The 16352-nt window shown below is 37.5% G+C and overlaps 1 protein-coding gene across 1 annotated transcript in view; it reads left to right on the top strand.

The window, feature by feature from the left end:
* Nucleotides 1-222: 222 nt before the first annotated feature.
* LOC104522179 (guanine nucleotide exchange factor VAV3) overlaps nt 223-16352 on the top strand; it is a 56617-nt gene continuing 40487 nt past the window's right edge. Inside the window, exons 1-2 of the mRNA XM_029084117.1 lie at nt 223-293; nt 411-523. Of these exons, the coding sequence (XP_028939950.1) occupies nt 223-293; nt 411-523 (184 nt within the window). The remainder of the gene's footprint in view (nt 294-410; nt 524-16352) is intronic.

The following is a 16352-nucleotide window of genomic DNA, read 5'->3' as shown; positions in this document are numbered from 1 at the left end:
GTTTACATCTTATCTTGATAGACATTGGCATGCTATGAAAAAACAGAGGCAAGAAAAAGTGTAAAATCCACTTGCACCAAAGGACTGTAGCTTTTGAATTCCCAACAAGTCAATTTTTATACAGTATTTTTGCAGTGTTCTAAACGCTGATGAAGTTCAGTGGGCCAGAGTGCCTCAGCGAGGAGCCTGTCCCAGCTGGCTCGGCGCTGCCTGCCGGGACCAATGAGTGCAGCTCCCTTTGCACAACAGGACCTGGCGCAGCCCCGGGCTGCCCGGGCGGCTGCAGGTATCAGGTAGCGAAAGAAGGCAGCGGGGTTGTCCGTAATGCAACACAGCACAGGCTGAGATTGCTGTATAAAAAGCATACAATTTATAATTGCCAATAATGCCAATTTTTACTTATGTTTCAGAACACGGGAACCTGAAACACGAGGTAAGGATTTGTTTTCCTTTGCATGTGATGTTTGTTTTGTCGGTGACATAGAAGTTCCTTATTTACTCTGTGCACATGCTGTTGAAGCAGGTATGTTTTCTTATGTGTCTAACAACAGATTTCTTTAGAGTGGTGGAAAATAGAAGTTGTCTAAGAAACAAAGTATTAATAATTAAATATAAACATATTCTGTTCAAAGTGTGAGTCAATTTTCAGTTGATATGTCTTAATGCTGAGAGCACTGAAAGGAGTGGAGGTGTGTTTTTTAAGTTACTCGTAAGAAACATACATTGCTTCACAACTGCTGTCTAGATCCTTACTGTTCCTAGACCAAATCTGGCAGTAGAGTTAAAAGTAATATATTTTTTTTTAATTAAAATGCTAGTGAGTCCTGCTGTGGTAACATGTTAGTGTATCTCTGCCACACCAGACTGCTGGGCGATGAAGTATTGGCAGGGCAGTGTTTGCCTCTTTATGTAAAAAGACTTTAGTTGCAGAGCTATCCCGTGGTTATGGAGTTTATATAATCTGGAGAGAATGGTAAAATGGGCCCTGTACAGAGGAGCTACCATGGTGCACATGGTGTTACTGCGCTATCAGCCCAAGAAGGCTGCAATCTACCTTGGGTTATTTTCTCGCCAGCTCCTGGTACCTTTCCAGTGAAGTACAGAAGGGCACGGCAGGGCAGTTGGGTTTTGCCTGCCAGTTCTGACAAAAGAGAGGCAGACACTTTAAACATGGGGTATAATAGTTTCTAGCATCTATTTCAGATCAGAAATTTATGGTAATTTAACTGCTTAAATGACATGCTGGTTATGAACAACGTACGAGCGCGTGTGTGACTTCGTAAGCATGTATGTGTTTGATGCTATCACTGCAGTGGGGACTGGAATGGGAAGGACACTGGTGCTGATGGAACTGGTGCAGGGGGCAGTTGTGGGGCAGCAGGTCTGTGCTCTCTGATAGTTGAAATGTTTTGGCATCGATGCAACCCCAGATTGCAACGGGGGCTGGGTAAGGGGAGCCCCTGCACCCTCTGGCCGAGTCCTTGGCTGTGGGCCTCAGGCAGGCGCAGGCCACTGCAGCCGGCACGGCTTGGTGGGGGCCCGGCAGGGGAAGGGCGCGGCCTGAGGGGAGCTCCGGGGGCAGGAGAGGGGAGCTCCGGGGGCAGGAGAGGGGAGCTCCGGGGGCAGGAGAGGGGAGCTCCGGGGGCAGGAGAGGGGAGCTCCGGGGGCAGGAGAGGGGAGCTCCGGGGGCAGGAGAGGGGAGCTCCGGGGGCAGGAGAGGGGAGCTCCGGGGGCAGGAGAGGGGAGCTCCGGGGGCAGGAGAGGGGAGCTCCGGGGGCAGGAGAGGGGAGCTCCGGGGGCAGGAGAGGGGAGCTCCGGGGGCAGGAGCTGTGCCCATAGCCTCTGCCCATAGTGCTGCTCACCGCTCCCTCAGCCGTGCTTCCTGCCATGTCCTGCCTGGCTTTTTGTGTCTCTACCTTGAAATACTGGCTAAGTAAGGACACTCTCAAATATGGAGGCTACAGCAGGGTCCTTTTGCCTAAGGCTCTGCCAGGACCGCAGCTGACAGGCTGCCATAAAGAGGTGACTTACTGGGCCTTCCGGACGAGGTTGCCAGGCTCGGTAAAGCTAATTGCGGTGAACGTAGTGTGGCTGAATGAAGAAAATACACATACTGGTTATATCTAATCCCTCTTGCTCCTCAGCTTCTCACCCCCTAGCTTGATTTGTCTATCTTTTCTGTGAGGAAAAAATTACTTCCTTTCTGGAGCTATTGATTTGCTATTGACTATTGAATTGATCCAAAATGTCAGGATTACTTTCATTTTTTTACCAAGACTCTTTTTTAAATGCCTGCTTAATTTCTCTCTCTGCAGAAGGAAACTTGAGCATAGATGAGGATCTGACATTTTGGAAAACATGGATTTAGATTTCATGCCAGTAATGTAATACAATATACTGGTATTGCAATGTGTTTAACAGCATTGCGCATGTTTTTATACAGCTCAAGAATTATTTCCTTAAAATTGTTTTCCATTTGGTCCTTTGTATATGACCTATGCTGTCACAGATTTTTTTTTTTTTAATTTCAGTATCATTTCGTATCTTCATATCATTCAGTTCATTTCATACCTTCCTTTGTGCTTGCTTTTCCCACTCCTGCTCCTTTCCCTCTCTTGTGCAAATCTGCGGTTATTCTGCATCAATCCTTATCAGCAATACAGCCTCCATTTTAAAAAATAACTAGGATATAATTGAGCCTTTTGTTCTTATTCAGTAATACTACCTTCATTGTAGCAGCAGTTTTAAATTTCCACTGCAGATGAAACAAAACTCGCATCCTTTCTTTAATTAGAATTGTGGGGTGCAGAGAGAGCATGTCCAAAGACTCAAGAGTTTGAAAGCTGTTTTAAAGACAAGCTTTTCTTTTTGTCAGCTTGCTAGAGGGTTTAGTAATTTGGTTGTGCCTCAGGGTACTGCTTTCTGGCTTGCCTAAGTGTGTGTCCTGCATCAGCTTATATCAACTGCAAGTAAATTGGAGCAACCTAATTGTTCCCATTGTTATGCAACATGCTTTTCTCTGCTTGGTTTGATTAAAAAAAAATAAATAAATGCATGAACATTCATGCAAGCTACCAGTTAAAACAAGTTTGCAAAAGCAGATCAGTAGTTCACGAATATGCATTATTTCACATGGAAATTTTCAGGGATCCATATTAAGTGTCTTGGAGTGTAAAATAATTTTTTTGTTTTAAAAAAAGGTGAACTACTAAATATATTTAAGTACTTGCTTGAAAAATAAGGAAATTGAGAATTGCATAGGAAATTCTAGCTACCTTAAGTACAAAGTAGGAATAGTGAAAGTTTCTACCTTATTAAAGCAACACAAGCAGCTTTGATACTTTTGTGTTTGTGGATGTTATCTGGGGCAGATAGTACCAAACTGCATATTTATCCAGTATCCTATCCATAAATGATTAAAAAAATAAATTTGTTCTTGATATCAAAAGATGTTGATGTGTGAATAAACCTTCTATGGACTAAGAATCTTTTGAGCGTAAGTGTCAAAGAAAATGGGATATATGCAAAAACTATCTACATTACTAAAAGTATTTTCCAAAGTATGATTTTTCTGCAAGATAAAGATAATTGTGGTGGTGGTGGTTGGGGGAAATAAGAAAAGCAGCTTTGCCTAGTAGATTGTGGGAATGAAAGGAGTGCAATGTGTCTACATGAAAACATGTTTATTCATATCCTCGATTTGTGTTTTTGCTATGCAGAAACGAACGAATGGAATTAGAAGAAACTCTAGGCACGTGGACCCAGGTTTGTCGTGACTTTTTAATAGTTAAACATTAAATAAAAAGAGTGAGAAAGCAGTAACTGGCTTTATCAAGTTGCATTGTGAACACTATTGTAATGCATGAACGTTGGGAACTTTGTTGCTGAAGTGAAGGTCTAAAGCTATTGCTCTGTTTGTGATTTCAAAGATAAGGTCAGCTGATGGAACACTTCCCCCCCTCCTGTTTTTTAAGCAGTGCTTCGGTTCTACCTGAATAACAAAATGCCTCTGGGCTTTTGCTTAACATGACCCACCCTACTGTAATCTGCAGTTTTAAAAGAAATAACTAAGTAATGAAAAGTAGGCAGTTGCTTTATAAAGCTTAGGTTCTGATCTGCGAAGTTGTGGGTATTCTCAACGCTCTTAACTGCAGTGGTGCTCAGTGCTTATTAGCTGTATTGAATGCGAGTTGTTCCTCTAAAAGTCATAAACCATTTGCAATTTCATGTAGAATTTCAAAGTGACTTTATCCCTCCTGTTAGTTTATAGTAGATACTTCTGTGGAATTGTGGCAGCAGCAACCCTTGAGAATATTAGTTGCTTGCTTATAGACTGTGTACTCAAGTGGGTGAACATTTCCTCTGGAGACCCATTATGTGTGTGTATAAAATACTCAATGGTTTTCAGTGTAACTGTGATATTTTTAGTGTCATTTTTTACAGTAATTACATTTGTCCTTTATGTTTCTTGTATAGTTTAATTACTGGAGATTTGTTATGCAGATATTACTTGGAATGAAACTAAGCTGTGGATTATTAAATATTTCTAGATGTGGACACCTGAGAATACTTGGAGTCAAACAAACAGGATGGCAACCCTGTGCACCACATTACAACCTGGCAGAGCTAAGCACTTTTTTTTCAAAAAGTAGGAATGCTGGTTGTGCCACTAGCATTGCAGCTGCCTTGGCTCTGAAAGTCTAGATGTTGTAACTAGCTGAAGCACACCACACCTTTCTTAGTCACGTACCTTTGACATGTTCTGGAACACGTATTGTCACTTTCTTCCCTCTAGCAAAAAAAATTGCTTCATATAATCCTAAATTGTTCTGTGTGTTATTGACTGAAGTCATTAAAGAAAAAAAAAATGAAAACCCTGTAACTCTGAAAATTAGTACAGTCAGAGGGGGGAAAAACATCAATAATGTAAGTTAAATAATGCAGAAAAGGATGACAGTACTTCTTTCAAGTAGGACTGTTTTGAATTTTTCCTGTTCAGTGTTACATGTTGCAGTGAAGTGCAATGTGTGCTTGCAGAATAGTTCTTATAGGTCCAGATCTTTAAACATAACTTGTCTCATGTAGACTCCTGAAAGGTTAAGTAATTTAGCTTTGAGAACCTCTTCAGTATCTTGGTGTTTTTACTTGTTGTCAAAGTCTCATGGAAGTATTTACATGAGCTTTATATAAAAGGATGCTTTAACATTCGTTTTTATTGAAGACTACCATTCAAATTGCCAGTCACTGAATTAATAAGATGTTTAACAGCTGAATGAAACCAATATGATTCTTCTCCCTGCCACCCCATCCATTTACCTACAGAGAACAGGTCTTTGAGTTGTTGGGGTAGTCTTAATGACTAAAGTTCATGGTCCCTGTTAAATTTCTGAAAGCCAGTGGAAATGCAGAACATCTGTGTTATGTTTAGTTCCCTTTATTAGAGATACTGTTGCAGAAGACTGCCTTACAGAATTCTTTCTGACATTATAAATTTTTAAAAATAAATAAATAAATAAATAAGATGTTACATACTAACACACTCCATGTGTGGAGTTGAAAACTTTGTCAGTTTCCAAATGAAGTGAGCTGTTTTATTGCATTTTTCAGCATCTGCATTCTGAGTCCTCCTGTAACTTGGTGGAGGTAACTTTTAAAGACATGAGTGTCTTAGGTAAACTCTTGGCATCTCTTTTGCTTATTCTAAGTAATATTGCTCATCAGATTGTACATTGCCTTGAGAGACAGAAGCTGCTATCCAGAGAGCAGCACTTTTAAGAGATCAGTTATTTCAGGCATACATTACTGTATTGATTCTAGGAGCTTTTTGAGAACACTGGCACATAAATCTCTGGAAATCCTAGCACCATGGTGCTCTTTTTGATGAAAGAGGTAGTCAAAGTCAGAGAGAACATTTAAATCTTAATGTGCAGGTGGTTGTTGGTTTTGTGTGTGTTTTTTTTTTTTAAAAAAAAACAAAAAAAACACAAAAAACCAAACAAAACCCCCCCCAAATGTTTCCTGCCCAGACTGATTTGTCTTTAGGAGGTTTAATATGCTGCTGCTACCTGTGTGGCATGTTATGGTGCTGAAGCATGGGTGCTAATATAGGAAAACAGGTATTTGCTGTGAATCAATAACAGGCACCTGCAGTGTCTAAGTATTGATGGAGTTCAATATCAGCAGTAAATGCGGTTATTTTGGGCTGCAAGTATTTTAGCATAAACTTTTCAACATCATGCTCTGTCTCGTCTCTTTCTGTTGTTTCTTTGGCTATTTCAGTAAACGATGATGAATACAGGAGGCATAGCATAGTCAAGTTGATGTGTTGTGCTTGTCTTTTTTATGCTTGTTAGAGCCAAATTCAACTTTTACTGACACAGATTAGCCCTGAATGAAAAATGATTTAAGTTTGATGAGAAGTACTGCAAATAGAAGGATGGTCTAAACAAAACAGTGTAGGGATACTGGATTAAACTATCTCTTGTCTTCTACTGGTAAAACTCATTAATGGAGGAACCTATCTAGCTGAAGTACCCTAAGAGCACTAAGCTGTTTGTGGCTATTTCATTTGTTTTTCTTTGAAAATTGGTTAAAAGTTTTGACAGTGACAGTTTCCTCCTTGTGATTTGCTTTGTGCTGAATGAGAAGGAAGGGTAGAAGGAAAAGTGATTAATGGATGATGAGGCAGAGAAGTTCCTAGGAAATTAAACATTCACAAGGGAAGTAATGTGTGCAGAATCTGTACAAGTGAAGAACAAATTGGAAAGCAAAAGAAAATATTACTTTGTCATTTCTTTATGCTGCGCACTACTACTTCAGCCTATGGTCCAGCAGGTAGCCTGCTGCATTGGTTCATCTGCTGAGATTCAGGGGAGACAGGTTTTCGATAACCTTTCTCTGGATTAATCAGTAGATAATAAAAGCCATTGAGAGAATGAACCTGTAAGTGCATCTGCATCTACAAAGCTGGTAAATATTTGGTTTAGAGTTTGCATTTTAATGTAGAACAACATGATTCTGCCTAAATGTATTTGAGAAGTGATTAGCTTAGAGTCAGCTCTTGCATAGAGGGTGATCATTATATAATGTTTTTTTCCTTTTGTAAGGAATGTCGTGAAGACTTTATGCATGAGTTTAATTTTAAGCATGTGAGTTGCACTATTGACTTAAATGACAAATGGACCATTCATATATATATATATTTGTAAGCATAAATTAAGACTGTATGTTTTCTTGAGAGGGATGATGCAAATCAGCCAATGTTTTTAATATAAATAATTTTGTATGTATTTTATAAGAGTAAAAATTACTTTCTTTCTCAGGTATTGGCATAATACAATGTATGTTTGCTGTCTTTTTATTTTTTAATAGTATAATCTAAATGTGATAGATTCACAGCTTGTTGTTTTTAAAACTATTTTTACCCTAAACGCTTCCTTTAATATAAACATTGGAACTTTAATCTCTACAAGTGTGAAAGTATATTTCATATCAGAAGGATAAACTTGGTAAAAATAGAACACTAGAAGCCTTATATTCAAGATGAATTGCAGATTAAACTCAATCTGATCTGTGAAAGAATGTCACAGATCTGATTGTTTGGGGGTTTTTAGGGGAACACAATATTAATAAGTAATGTATGCAATGCAGTAGCTTGGGCAAAGCTGTTTTTCAGGCTGGGAGTTCAAAGTTCAGACAGTAATTTTAGAAAGATATATTTGTATTTGTGGTTGTTGTCTGTTCCATACTTGCTGTGTGAACCAATCCTGTAATATTGAATATACACAGATTATAAAGAAAAGGATCTGAAGAGAATAACTAGGTATATGGCCTAAAGTATATATGTTAAAAAAAAAAAGAAAAAGAAAAAAAAAAATCTGTGCAGGGGGAAGTACAGCATTGGAAATATGTTTATTTAATTCAACATAGTGGGAAGTGGGCTACTGTATGCTTCATATTTTGTTGAAATTGGATTGTGGACTCCTTTAGCTATGTTGTGTCATTGTTATATGTGTTTCATTACCAAGCAGTGAAACAATATTCAGAAGTTTGTGTATTGTGGTAATGATTGCATCTTGTCTTCATAGTAAAAATCAGGGGATTGTGTTATACTGGCAGTTTAAATTTCCTTTCCAGTTAAGAATGAGGTATATTAGGCGGTGGGATATTTCAACAAATTGTGACAGTGTGCTCTGTGATATGCAAGTCTAACTCTGATTTGCATTTCAGTGCCACCCCAGCCAAAAGGAAAATCTGACCCAAATTCAAATGCTGGGATATCCCAGTCTGCAGATAATTCTTTGCCAAACGTGTAGTTGTTACAGATAAAACTACTTGGTTTAAGTGAGAATTTGAAGCATGTTTCTCATTTTCTTGTTTTATGAACTATCTGGGCAAGATCTTGATAGTCCTGATTGATTGTTGTCTTTCTCTTTCAGCCCAGTATAGGGAATATCCAATTTCTTGGATAAGAAAAGATAGCCTTCTGCTACATGAAGCTCAGTGCTGAAAAACTGGTGTTCAGGAATTTATTTCTTCATTTCAGCAATGAGGGCAGCTACCTGTGGTTCTGGCTGGATCCTTAGTTGTTGGTTACTAACCGGCTGTCAGTGTCATTGTTGAGAACAAGAATTTATATTGGGTTTAAGCTACAGTAAAAGGTCTACCAAAAATGAAAAGCCAGGATTAAGCAAACCCCCAGTATTTAGTTTTCTTATGAGAAATGAGGAGCTGACTGATGTCACTAACAGTATCTCCTTATTATGACCTTCTTCATCAAGATGGATTAGGCAAGGGGGGTTGGACTAGATTATCTTTAAAGGTGCCTTCCAACCCAAACCATTGTATGATTCTATGGTAGACCAAGGTAGCTTTTTCACTTTAGTAAAAAGGAGTTTCTATGTGTAGAATCAAGAAATATATTGATAGGTGTTTTTCTGAGACATTTGGTAGTGTTCCTTAATTACGTTTCCTGTCAGTTAAATGTAGGCGTGAATAGCAATCCTCTTTTAATAGTTCTTGTGTTTCCTTTCAGACTGAGCGGAGCAAACCGTTACAGGCCATTTGTTTCTGCATCTTCCCTCAGGACTTTGCACAGAGTCCCACAGGCTTATTTCTTTCCCTGTTAAATATATGTGAAAAACTTCTAAGGGAGGTTACATGACAGCACGGCCTGAAGTACTAGAGTATACCTAAGACATTGTTTTCAGCTTTAGATACTGTTTATATTGAACATAACCATGGGTTTTAATGGCTGGTCAGAATGAATGTGTACATGAAGAAGCAGGTGACTGTAAATTAAATTCAGGAAAGCCTGAAGGAATAGTGGAGGAAAGAGAAATGTTTCACAAAACTTCCACTAGAGAAGAGTTTGTTGTTTGACAAGTTTGAAGTCTTTCCCACTGCTTAATGGTATGGGATAACCTAATAAGGTTCATAGTAGTAAAACATCTGTCACATCCTGTAACTGACCAGGAGACTTGTAAACTTGCTGCATGCAGACTAACCAGAATGACCTGCCGGTTTATTGCTTTTTGATTTGATTTTTGCAATTTCCTGTTATAGATAAAAATGCAGCCCATAGCTTAAAAATACAGCTTATATGTGTTGGGTTGGGGTTTTTTTTGGGGGGGGGAAGAGAGAAATTACTACTTCTCTTCGAAGTAAAGCGTGTCTAATAATTAACAATCGTAACAAAGTATATATAGTTTTGTGTGTTTCCCCTAGAGCTGATTGTGTAATGTTTGTGGAGCATTGGATTTGCTAAGTAGCTAAAGACTTCTCTACGTGGTAGTGTAAGAAGCTACAGAACTGAAAATGAGGAGCTTAGAATTTTTTTTAATATATATATAAAAATATATATAAACCACATGCTTAACTTTGTGGGTGAGTTTATTGGGTTCTAGATGCTTTTTCCTTCTCTACACAGCATCTAAACACTTTGTTCAAGGAGCATCTGAGGTATACAGTGCATGTCTCTAGGAATCTGTGTGAATCGGGTGAATTGCAGGTAAGAACTGGTTTAACAGGGCAGCTAGGAGCCTGCTTGCTGCAGAAAGAAGGCTCCTTAACAGGATAGAGATGATACTGCTTGCTGACATACTGTATAATTCTGAATGTTCTGGAGTCCTTCAGCTGTAACCTGGCCAGCTCTTAGTATTGATAGGTGTGTTTTGACATGTTTTACATCATGTGACTGGGACAGTGTTGAGGTTTGAGACTAGAGTCAATGAGTATCTTTTGTGGTCACCATAGTCATAGGAGCATTTAAGGAAACACCTTCCTCCAAATAGACCTCAGCAACAGTGAATTCAGATAAGGCACTGAATTGTGTGACCTAATTTGTGACATCAAATTAATGTATCTCACATTTTTATTAAAAATACATGTTGCATTCAGGATCTTTGCTTTTTTTTTTTAAGTCACAGTGCTGGTGCTCTATGTTGCTATTGTTGCTTCCCAAATAATGAATTCATCTTTGTTGTCATACAAGAAAGAACATGTCTAATGTTTTACACCAAGAAGTCTTCCACTAGTGCATTTATGGAAGGTAAAGCAGAGTTTTGTTTTCCAATGAAGCATTTCAAATGTTGTTTAATAGCTTTTATTTGGGTTGTTATATTTTAATATTTTAAATTAAAATTATTTTTACTTTCCTGTTGGCAAGAGGTATTTTGAAAGGTGTCTGTCCCTTTGGCATCTCAGCAGTGAGCTAACATTCAGAGAAGAACATAGCCTTTAGCCTTTTCTTTTAATTAAACATCAGAAGATCCGGATGCCAAAGGGTGAAATATATTTATTTTGTCAAACTCTTTCATCCTTGTCTTGTTGGATTGCAAGATTAGTTTGTAGTTAAGTAATGTAGGCTTTTTTGTCTTATTGGATCTATCTCTTGAGCAACTAACATTTTATTTTTCTCTTAGAGAAATAATGGTGTCTAATACATGACCAGCATGTATTAGCATAATTTTTAAGGTGAGGTGGGTTAAAACTCCTACAGTACCTCTCTCTTTTTCTGCATAAAAACACTTTCAATATAGACTGTTCTAAGAAAAATGTTACTGTTTACAGATAGCTACAAGGGAGCTGGCAGACAGAAAGAAGGAAAAGATTAAGGTAAAAGTGGACAACATGGACATACAAGTATGATCAATAAAACAAAAATACACTGTTTTGCATCTTAGATAAAAAATAGTACAGCACTATTTAAAAAAAGAAAAAAAAGAGGAAAAAACAAAAAAAAGGAAAAGGCATATGCAGAAATTTTATGGCCCAAAGTTGCCTTTAGTTACCATGGCAAGTAGAAGGGAATTGAATAGTATTTTGCTAAAGTTTATTGGGACTTATAAATCTCTCATCTTCAAGAGGAGTATTGCATTTACCCATCTATTTTCATATCTGATTTTAATCTTCAGGGTACTGTCATTCTCAGATGGCAAAACAAAGATAATAAGGCTATGAATGATTAAAAATAGTCAAAAGTTGCTGAGTTTTAACAGTACTCTAAAGCATATGGTTTCTTTTTTTGTGGCTCGCTCATTTAACTAAATCAGTATTTGATCACTACTTCAAAGTAGTTCTCACACAAAGAATTTGGGAAACATTGTAAAACTGAAAGCAGCCACCCATGGGAGAAAAAAGACTGCTGAAAATTCACAGAAGAGAGCTCCCAGAACTACCTCTGCCTTCTGCCTGAGGAAGGTTTTACAGCTTGGTAGAAGGGGCCAGAGGCAAGAGCCTGAGAAACTGATGCTGCTTTTCAGGGGAGTTTTTAATCTGCTCACCTCTTTGAGCTTCTCAGAGAAGAGAAGAATGAGGCTGAGTTAGGCTGCAGGCCAAGCGAGCCCAGGATCCCTTCTTCAACAGTAGACAATTAAATCAGTGCTTAAGGATAGAATATGGGGTAAGATATTGCGGTATTTCCCCCAGTACTTTGTGTTTTTGTTTCTTAGCTCTTAATTTTTCTTCTGCATATTTTCACTACCACTTTTTGAACCAATCTAAAATCTTGGCATTCACAGCATCCTTTAACTGTTACTTTCATAATTAGTTGTGTGGATAAAGTACTTCTTTTTGTTTGTTTTAAACCTGCTGCCTGTTACTTTGACGCCTCCTATTTTTTGAATCAAGAAAGTGAATAATAAATGAAGAAGTAATTAATCTTTTTCTCTGGTCACTATCTCTATGCTACTCACAAGTTCTCTGTCATATTCCCTTCAGTCAGCTCTCTTCCAGACTGAAGAGACATTATCTGCTTAATTCTTCTGATACAGAAGCTCTTCTATATGTCTGACCATCCTGTTTGCTTGTCTGCGTACTTCTAGGTCCAAGAGTGGTCAGTCTTTCTAGTTCTGTCATCTGCTGTGAGAAATTTCTTAGCATTGGTACACAGCAGAATTAGGTTACGATCTTAAAAAACTTAATTTAAAGAATACTTAGCGATTGCTCTGAGATCTGTTATCTGTGTGATGGTAGCTGTTTTAGAGTCCCCATCATCATGTATGAATATTCAACCCATATGTTACTTTGTATTTGTTAAGTTGCATTTTACTTGAGGTCATGACTAAATGACCTCCAAAGGTTCCTCCAGCCACAGTTACTCTATTCTGTGGTTTGTAATCCTATTGTCCGGGCACTTCAGTTCACGAAATCTTCCTTCAATTCTTTGCAAGTAATGTTCTTTTTGAGGAAATAATATGGTACCTTCTACAAGACTTAATATATTTTACTCCCATTTCAATACTGCTTATTAATTTTTTGAACAACATAAGTCCAAGCATGGATTCCTTTGGATGGTCCTTTTGGAAACCACCTTCTATTTGAAAACGTATTACTGTTTCAACCTTTTACTTCCTATCGTTTTGATGCTTATTTATCTGGGGGAAACTTTGCCTCTCATATCGTGAAAACTGGAAGAGTGCCACATAGTGAGTCCTGTTAAAAATATTTTGCTAATCCATACTAATATATAATCTTGATCCTCATGCTCATTGTCTGCTTCAAAGAACTCTAAACAATATCCCAAATTTTCCTTTAAAAAGTATTTTCAGTCTTTATGCTATATTTATCCATACACTTGCAAATTCTGTTTTTATAGTAGGCTTTATCAATCTACCTCATACAGACATCAGATATCCGTATTCTCTGTATATCAGATATCAGACATCTACTGATTACAGCTGAGTTGCTTAAAACATTGCTTTCATACCTAACCTCCTATTTCTGTGGTACTGAGACTGTTTTAAGAAATAAGTTGCAGATCACCATTAAACAACTTAGCAATTTCATGTTTGAATTTATTTAGTAATTAGTCTTCCCAAGTAGTTACAGCATAACAATTGATCTGGTTGATTTTTCAGTACAATCAAATAATTCAATCCAGTTGTTTTAACCCCTTGATGTGGTTTATCCAGGAAAAAAGATAAGGTACCTTTAGAAGGGATTCAGAGAAAGTACTTGAGTTCAGCCCTCGCTGCTGCTCTTGCTGATCTGCAAATAAATAAAAGGCATGTTCAGTCTTGCACTTTTCATAACTTGCATTTCTTAAGATTTAGTGTATAACAGGGAATTAAATGGTAGCTTCATTATCTGATACCTTGCAAATGTGCCTTAGTTCCACTAGCCTTAGAAGTTATTCTTTAATCAGTCCATTTGGAATAGGAGATGTGGGGAGAGGATAGAGCATGAGGCACTGTCTTTTAGTTCAGATGATAAAGCAGCATATTTACTGTTCTTGTATTTTTTTTTCCCCTTAATTGGATTTCACAGCAATGAGTTGCATGAAATAGGATACAACAACAAAAGCTGCACGTATGGAGCGCAGCTTTCTTTCCACAGTAACATCTCACCCCTGGTAGTAGCAGTCTTCTTGCAACTAGTAGTGATCATTTTAGTACAGTGGAATCTACATAATGCCACTACGTCTTCTACAATTTAATTTGGTTTTGTTGTTGTAAGACCCTTCAGATTGCTGTATAGTTTTTTTGTTTTGTTTTGGGTTTTTTTTTTTTGCTTTTTTATGAGGAGAAGAGAGGATAAATAAAGAGAAGAGCTCAAAGGGAAAAGAGTATAACACTAAATGATGGAGACTTAAATCTCTGACTGCCCTTGTGCATTGTGGGCTGGTTTTGTTATTTGTCCGTTGCTGGTGGTATTGATTTAAATCCTGTAATTGTACGTTGCTCTGCACATGGCTCAGGCATCTGACAAACACTGAATGATGAACTGAGCTTAAAGAGCTGATGCTAGGATTTAAGTTCATAAGGGATATGCTTTGTCAGGGCGGTATTTTTGGGAGGAAGAACCAACTCTGGGTGTTCTGCCAGTGTCAGTTTGATCTCTGGTGATTCTCTGATGTAACTACAGGCTGTTGCCACAAGGTGTGGTGCTTTTTCCCACCCAGGTGTTCCCTCACTGCACCTTCTTTTCGATCCAATGATCATCTGGTCACAGGGCTAAGTTGTGTCAATGAGGTATATAAAACTGGCCATGGGAAGCGGTGCTGGTGGCAGCAGTGATGGGGAAATAAGTGATTTTCTTTCTGATTGCGTGCTGAACCAGCTCAGTCCTGAGGCTGCACTGTTAGTGAGAATGTGACAGAGTACACTCATCTTGGGTTAGATGGAACATCAACCCATATCCTTTATTGCTTTCAGGTATGGTTTATGGTCTAACAAATGACACTGTTTGCTGAAATATATAATCCACATTCAGACTGGAAACAGAAAATAGAAGGAGAACCTTCATTATTGGAAAGATGAATGTATGAGGATTTTCTTGGGGGAGGGAATAAAATCAAAGATTTTAAGATAGAACCTGATTATTATGGCAGGACTGACATCTTGACAGAGGACTTGATTCCCATATTGCCTATGATAATTTTACCAATAACCTCTTGATTTTGCAACAAAGATCAAGTGATGATTGATCATTTTATTGCATGTTTTCATTTTTATCTTTAAACCAACACCCTTTTACTTCTTATTATTTATTCATCATGTGATCTGTCTTCAAGTTAAGGACTTACCTATATGCAAACTTAGAAAATTAAGCTATTTTAAACAATTTTAAAATTTTGTACTAAAAATTGAAAATACTTTTCTTTGATAAAAAGTGAGAGAGCTTGCAGAAACTTTAGTGCATCAGAAGTACGTAATTTTTGATATGCCAATCCTGCTAGAAAAGAAAGGGTAAATTCTAAACAAAGACAGTGAGACCAGATAATATGTAAGATATATACATTTTTATCCTCAATAGATATTTAAAAAGTGGTCTGAATGTCTGTGTATAGGTATGTCAACTGAATGAGGATAGAAATACTACAAATTCATGGCAAAGCTGGAGGTATCACAAAATACTATGCCTTTTGGATTTCCTAGAACTTAATTTTCATAGATTGCCAATGCTTCAAATGTGCAAAGTATGGAGCAAAAAAACTAAATCACAAATATGTATTATTTAGGAATAAACAATTTTAACTACATTGCAGTAATGGTAAGATACACACTCATCCTTTTTTACTTTTACAACACAAATATTTTGTAATGAAAGAAAGGGTTTTTTTTTTCTTTCTCTCTTCCCAAAGAAAATAAGTTACTTGCTGTAACCTTTGCAAACCAGAAATCAGTAGGCATACTTTCTGAAAGCTAGTTTCTTTCAGCCAAAGCAACAGTGTCTTTTCATTGCTTAATATAATGCCATAATTCTTGGTAACATTCATCTAGAGATGCTTTCATGCAAAGATAGTCTATATTGGCCTGAATTTTTTTTTGCATGTAGGTTAAGAACTGTCAGTTAAGAAGTAAAAGAGTTATCTGCCACAATCAGTATTGAGGCCACAGAAAAGAAAAATTGCTCGAAGAGGAAGATCACAAGAGTGTTTAACTTAAAAAGCTGAAGGATTATGTAGCATTGCAAAGAGGGTGCGTGCAGGCAAGATTATTCTGTCATTGGCTGGAACTTGCCTGCTTTGTCAGGCATCAGCCACTTCCCCTTCACGTTATGTAATAATTTAAAACTCTCTCTTGCTAGAGAATTTTATTTCTTGTAAGTAGCAGAAATGGAGTGTAAGGTTTTTTATCTTAGAGGCAGATGCTATTAGTCAATACTGAACATAAAAGAAATTGTATGAAAGATAACTTAATTTTCATTTTTGCCATGCTTGGTGAATAAGCAAACACATTTTCAACAATGCATGTTTTTAAATTTTCTCTGAGACCTGTGAAAGATTCTAGGTGGCATAGGTGTGCATTTTCATGGGTTATATTGTGCACAGTTACCATCTTGCTGTCCATGATTATTATTTAAGTGTACAGTATCTGAAATGTATAGTGTAGTCAGCAGGATAACTAATT

The sequence above is a fragment of the Antrostomus carolinensis genome, unplaced genomic scaffold (genome assembly GCF_000700745.2).
Source record: "Antrostomus carolinensis isolate BGI_N321 unplaced genomic scaffold, ASM70074v2 scaffold5093, whole genome shotgun sequence".
Classification (NCBI taxonomy): domain Eukaryota; kingdom Metazoa; phylum Chordata; class Aves; order Caprimulgiformes; family Caprimulgidae; genus Antrostomus; species Antrostomus carolinensis.
Note: the sequence above shows the minus strand (reverse complement) of the source record. Positions and strands in the feature narration are given on the sequence as shown.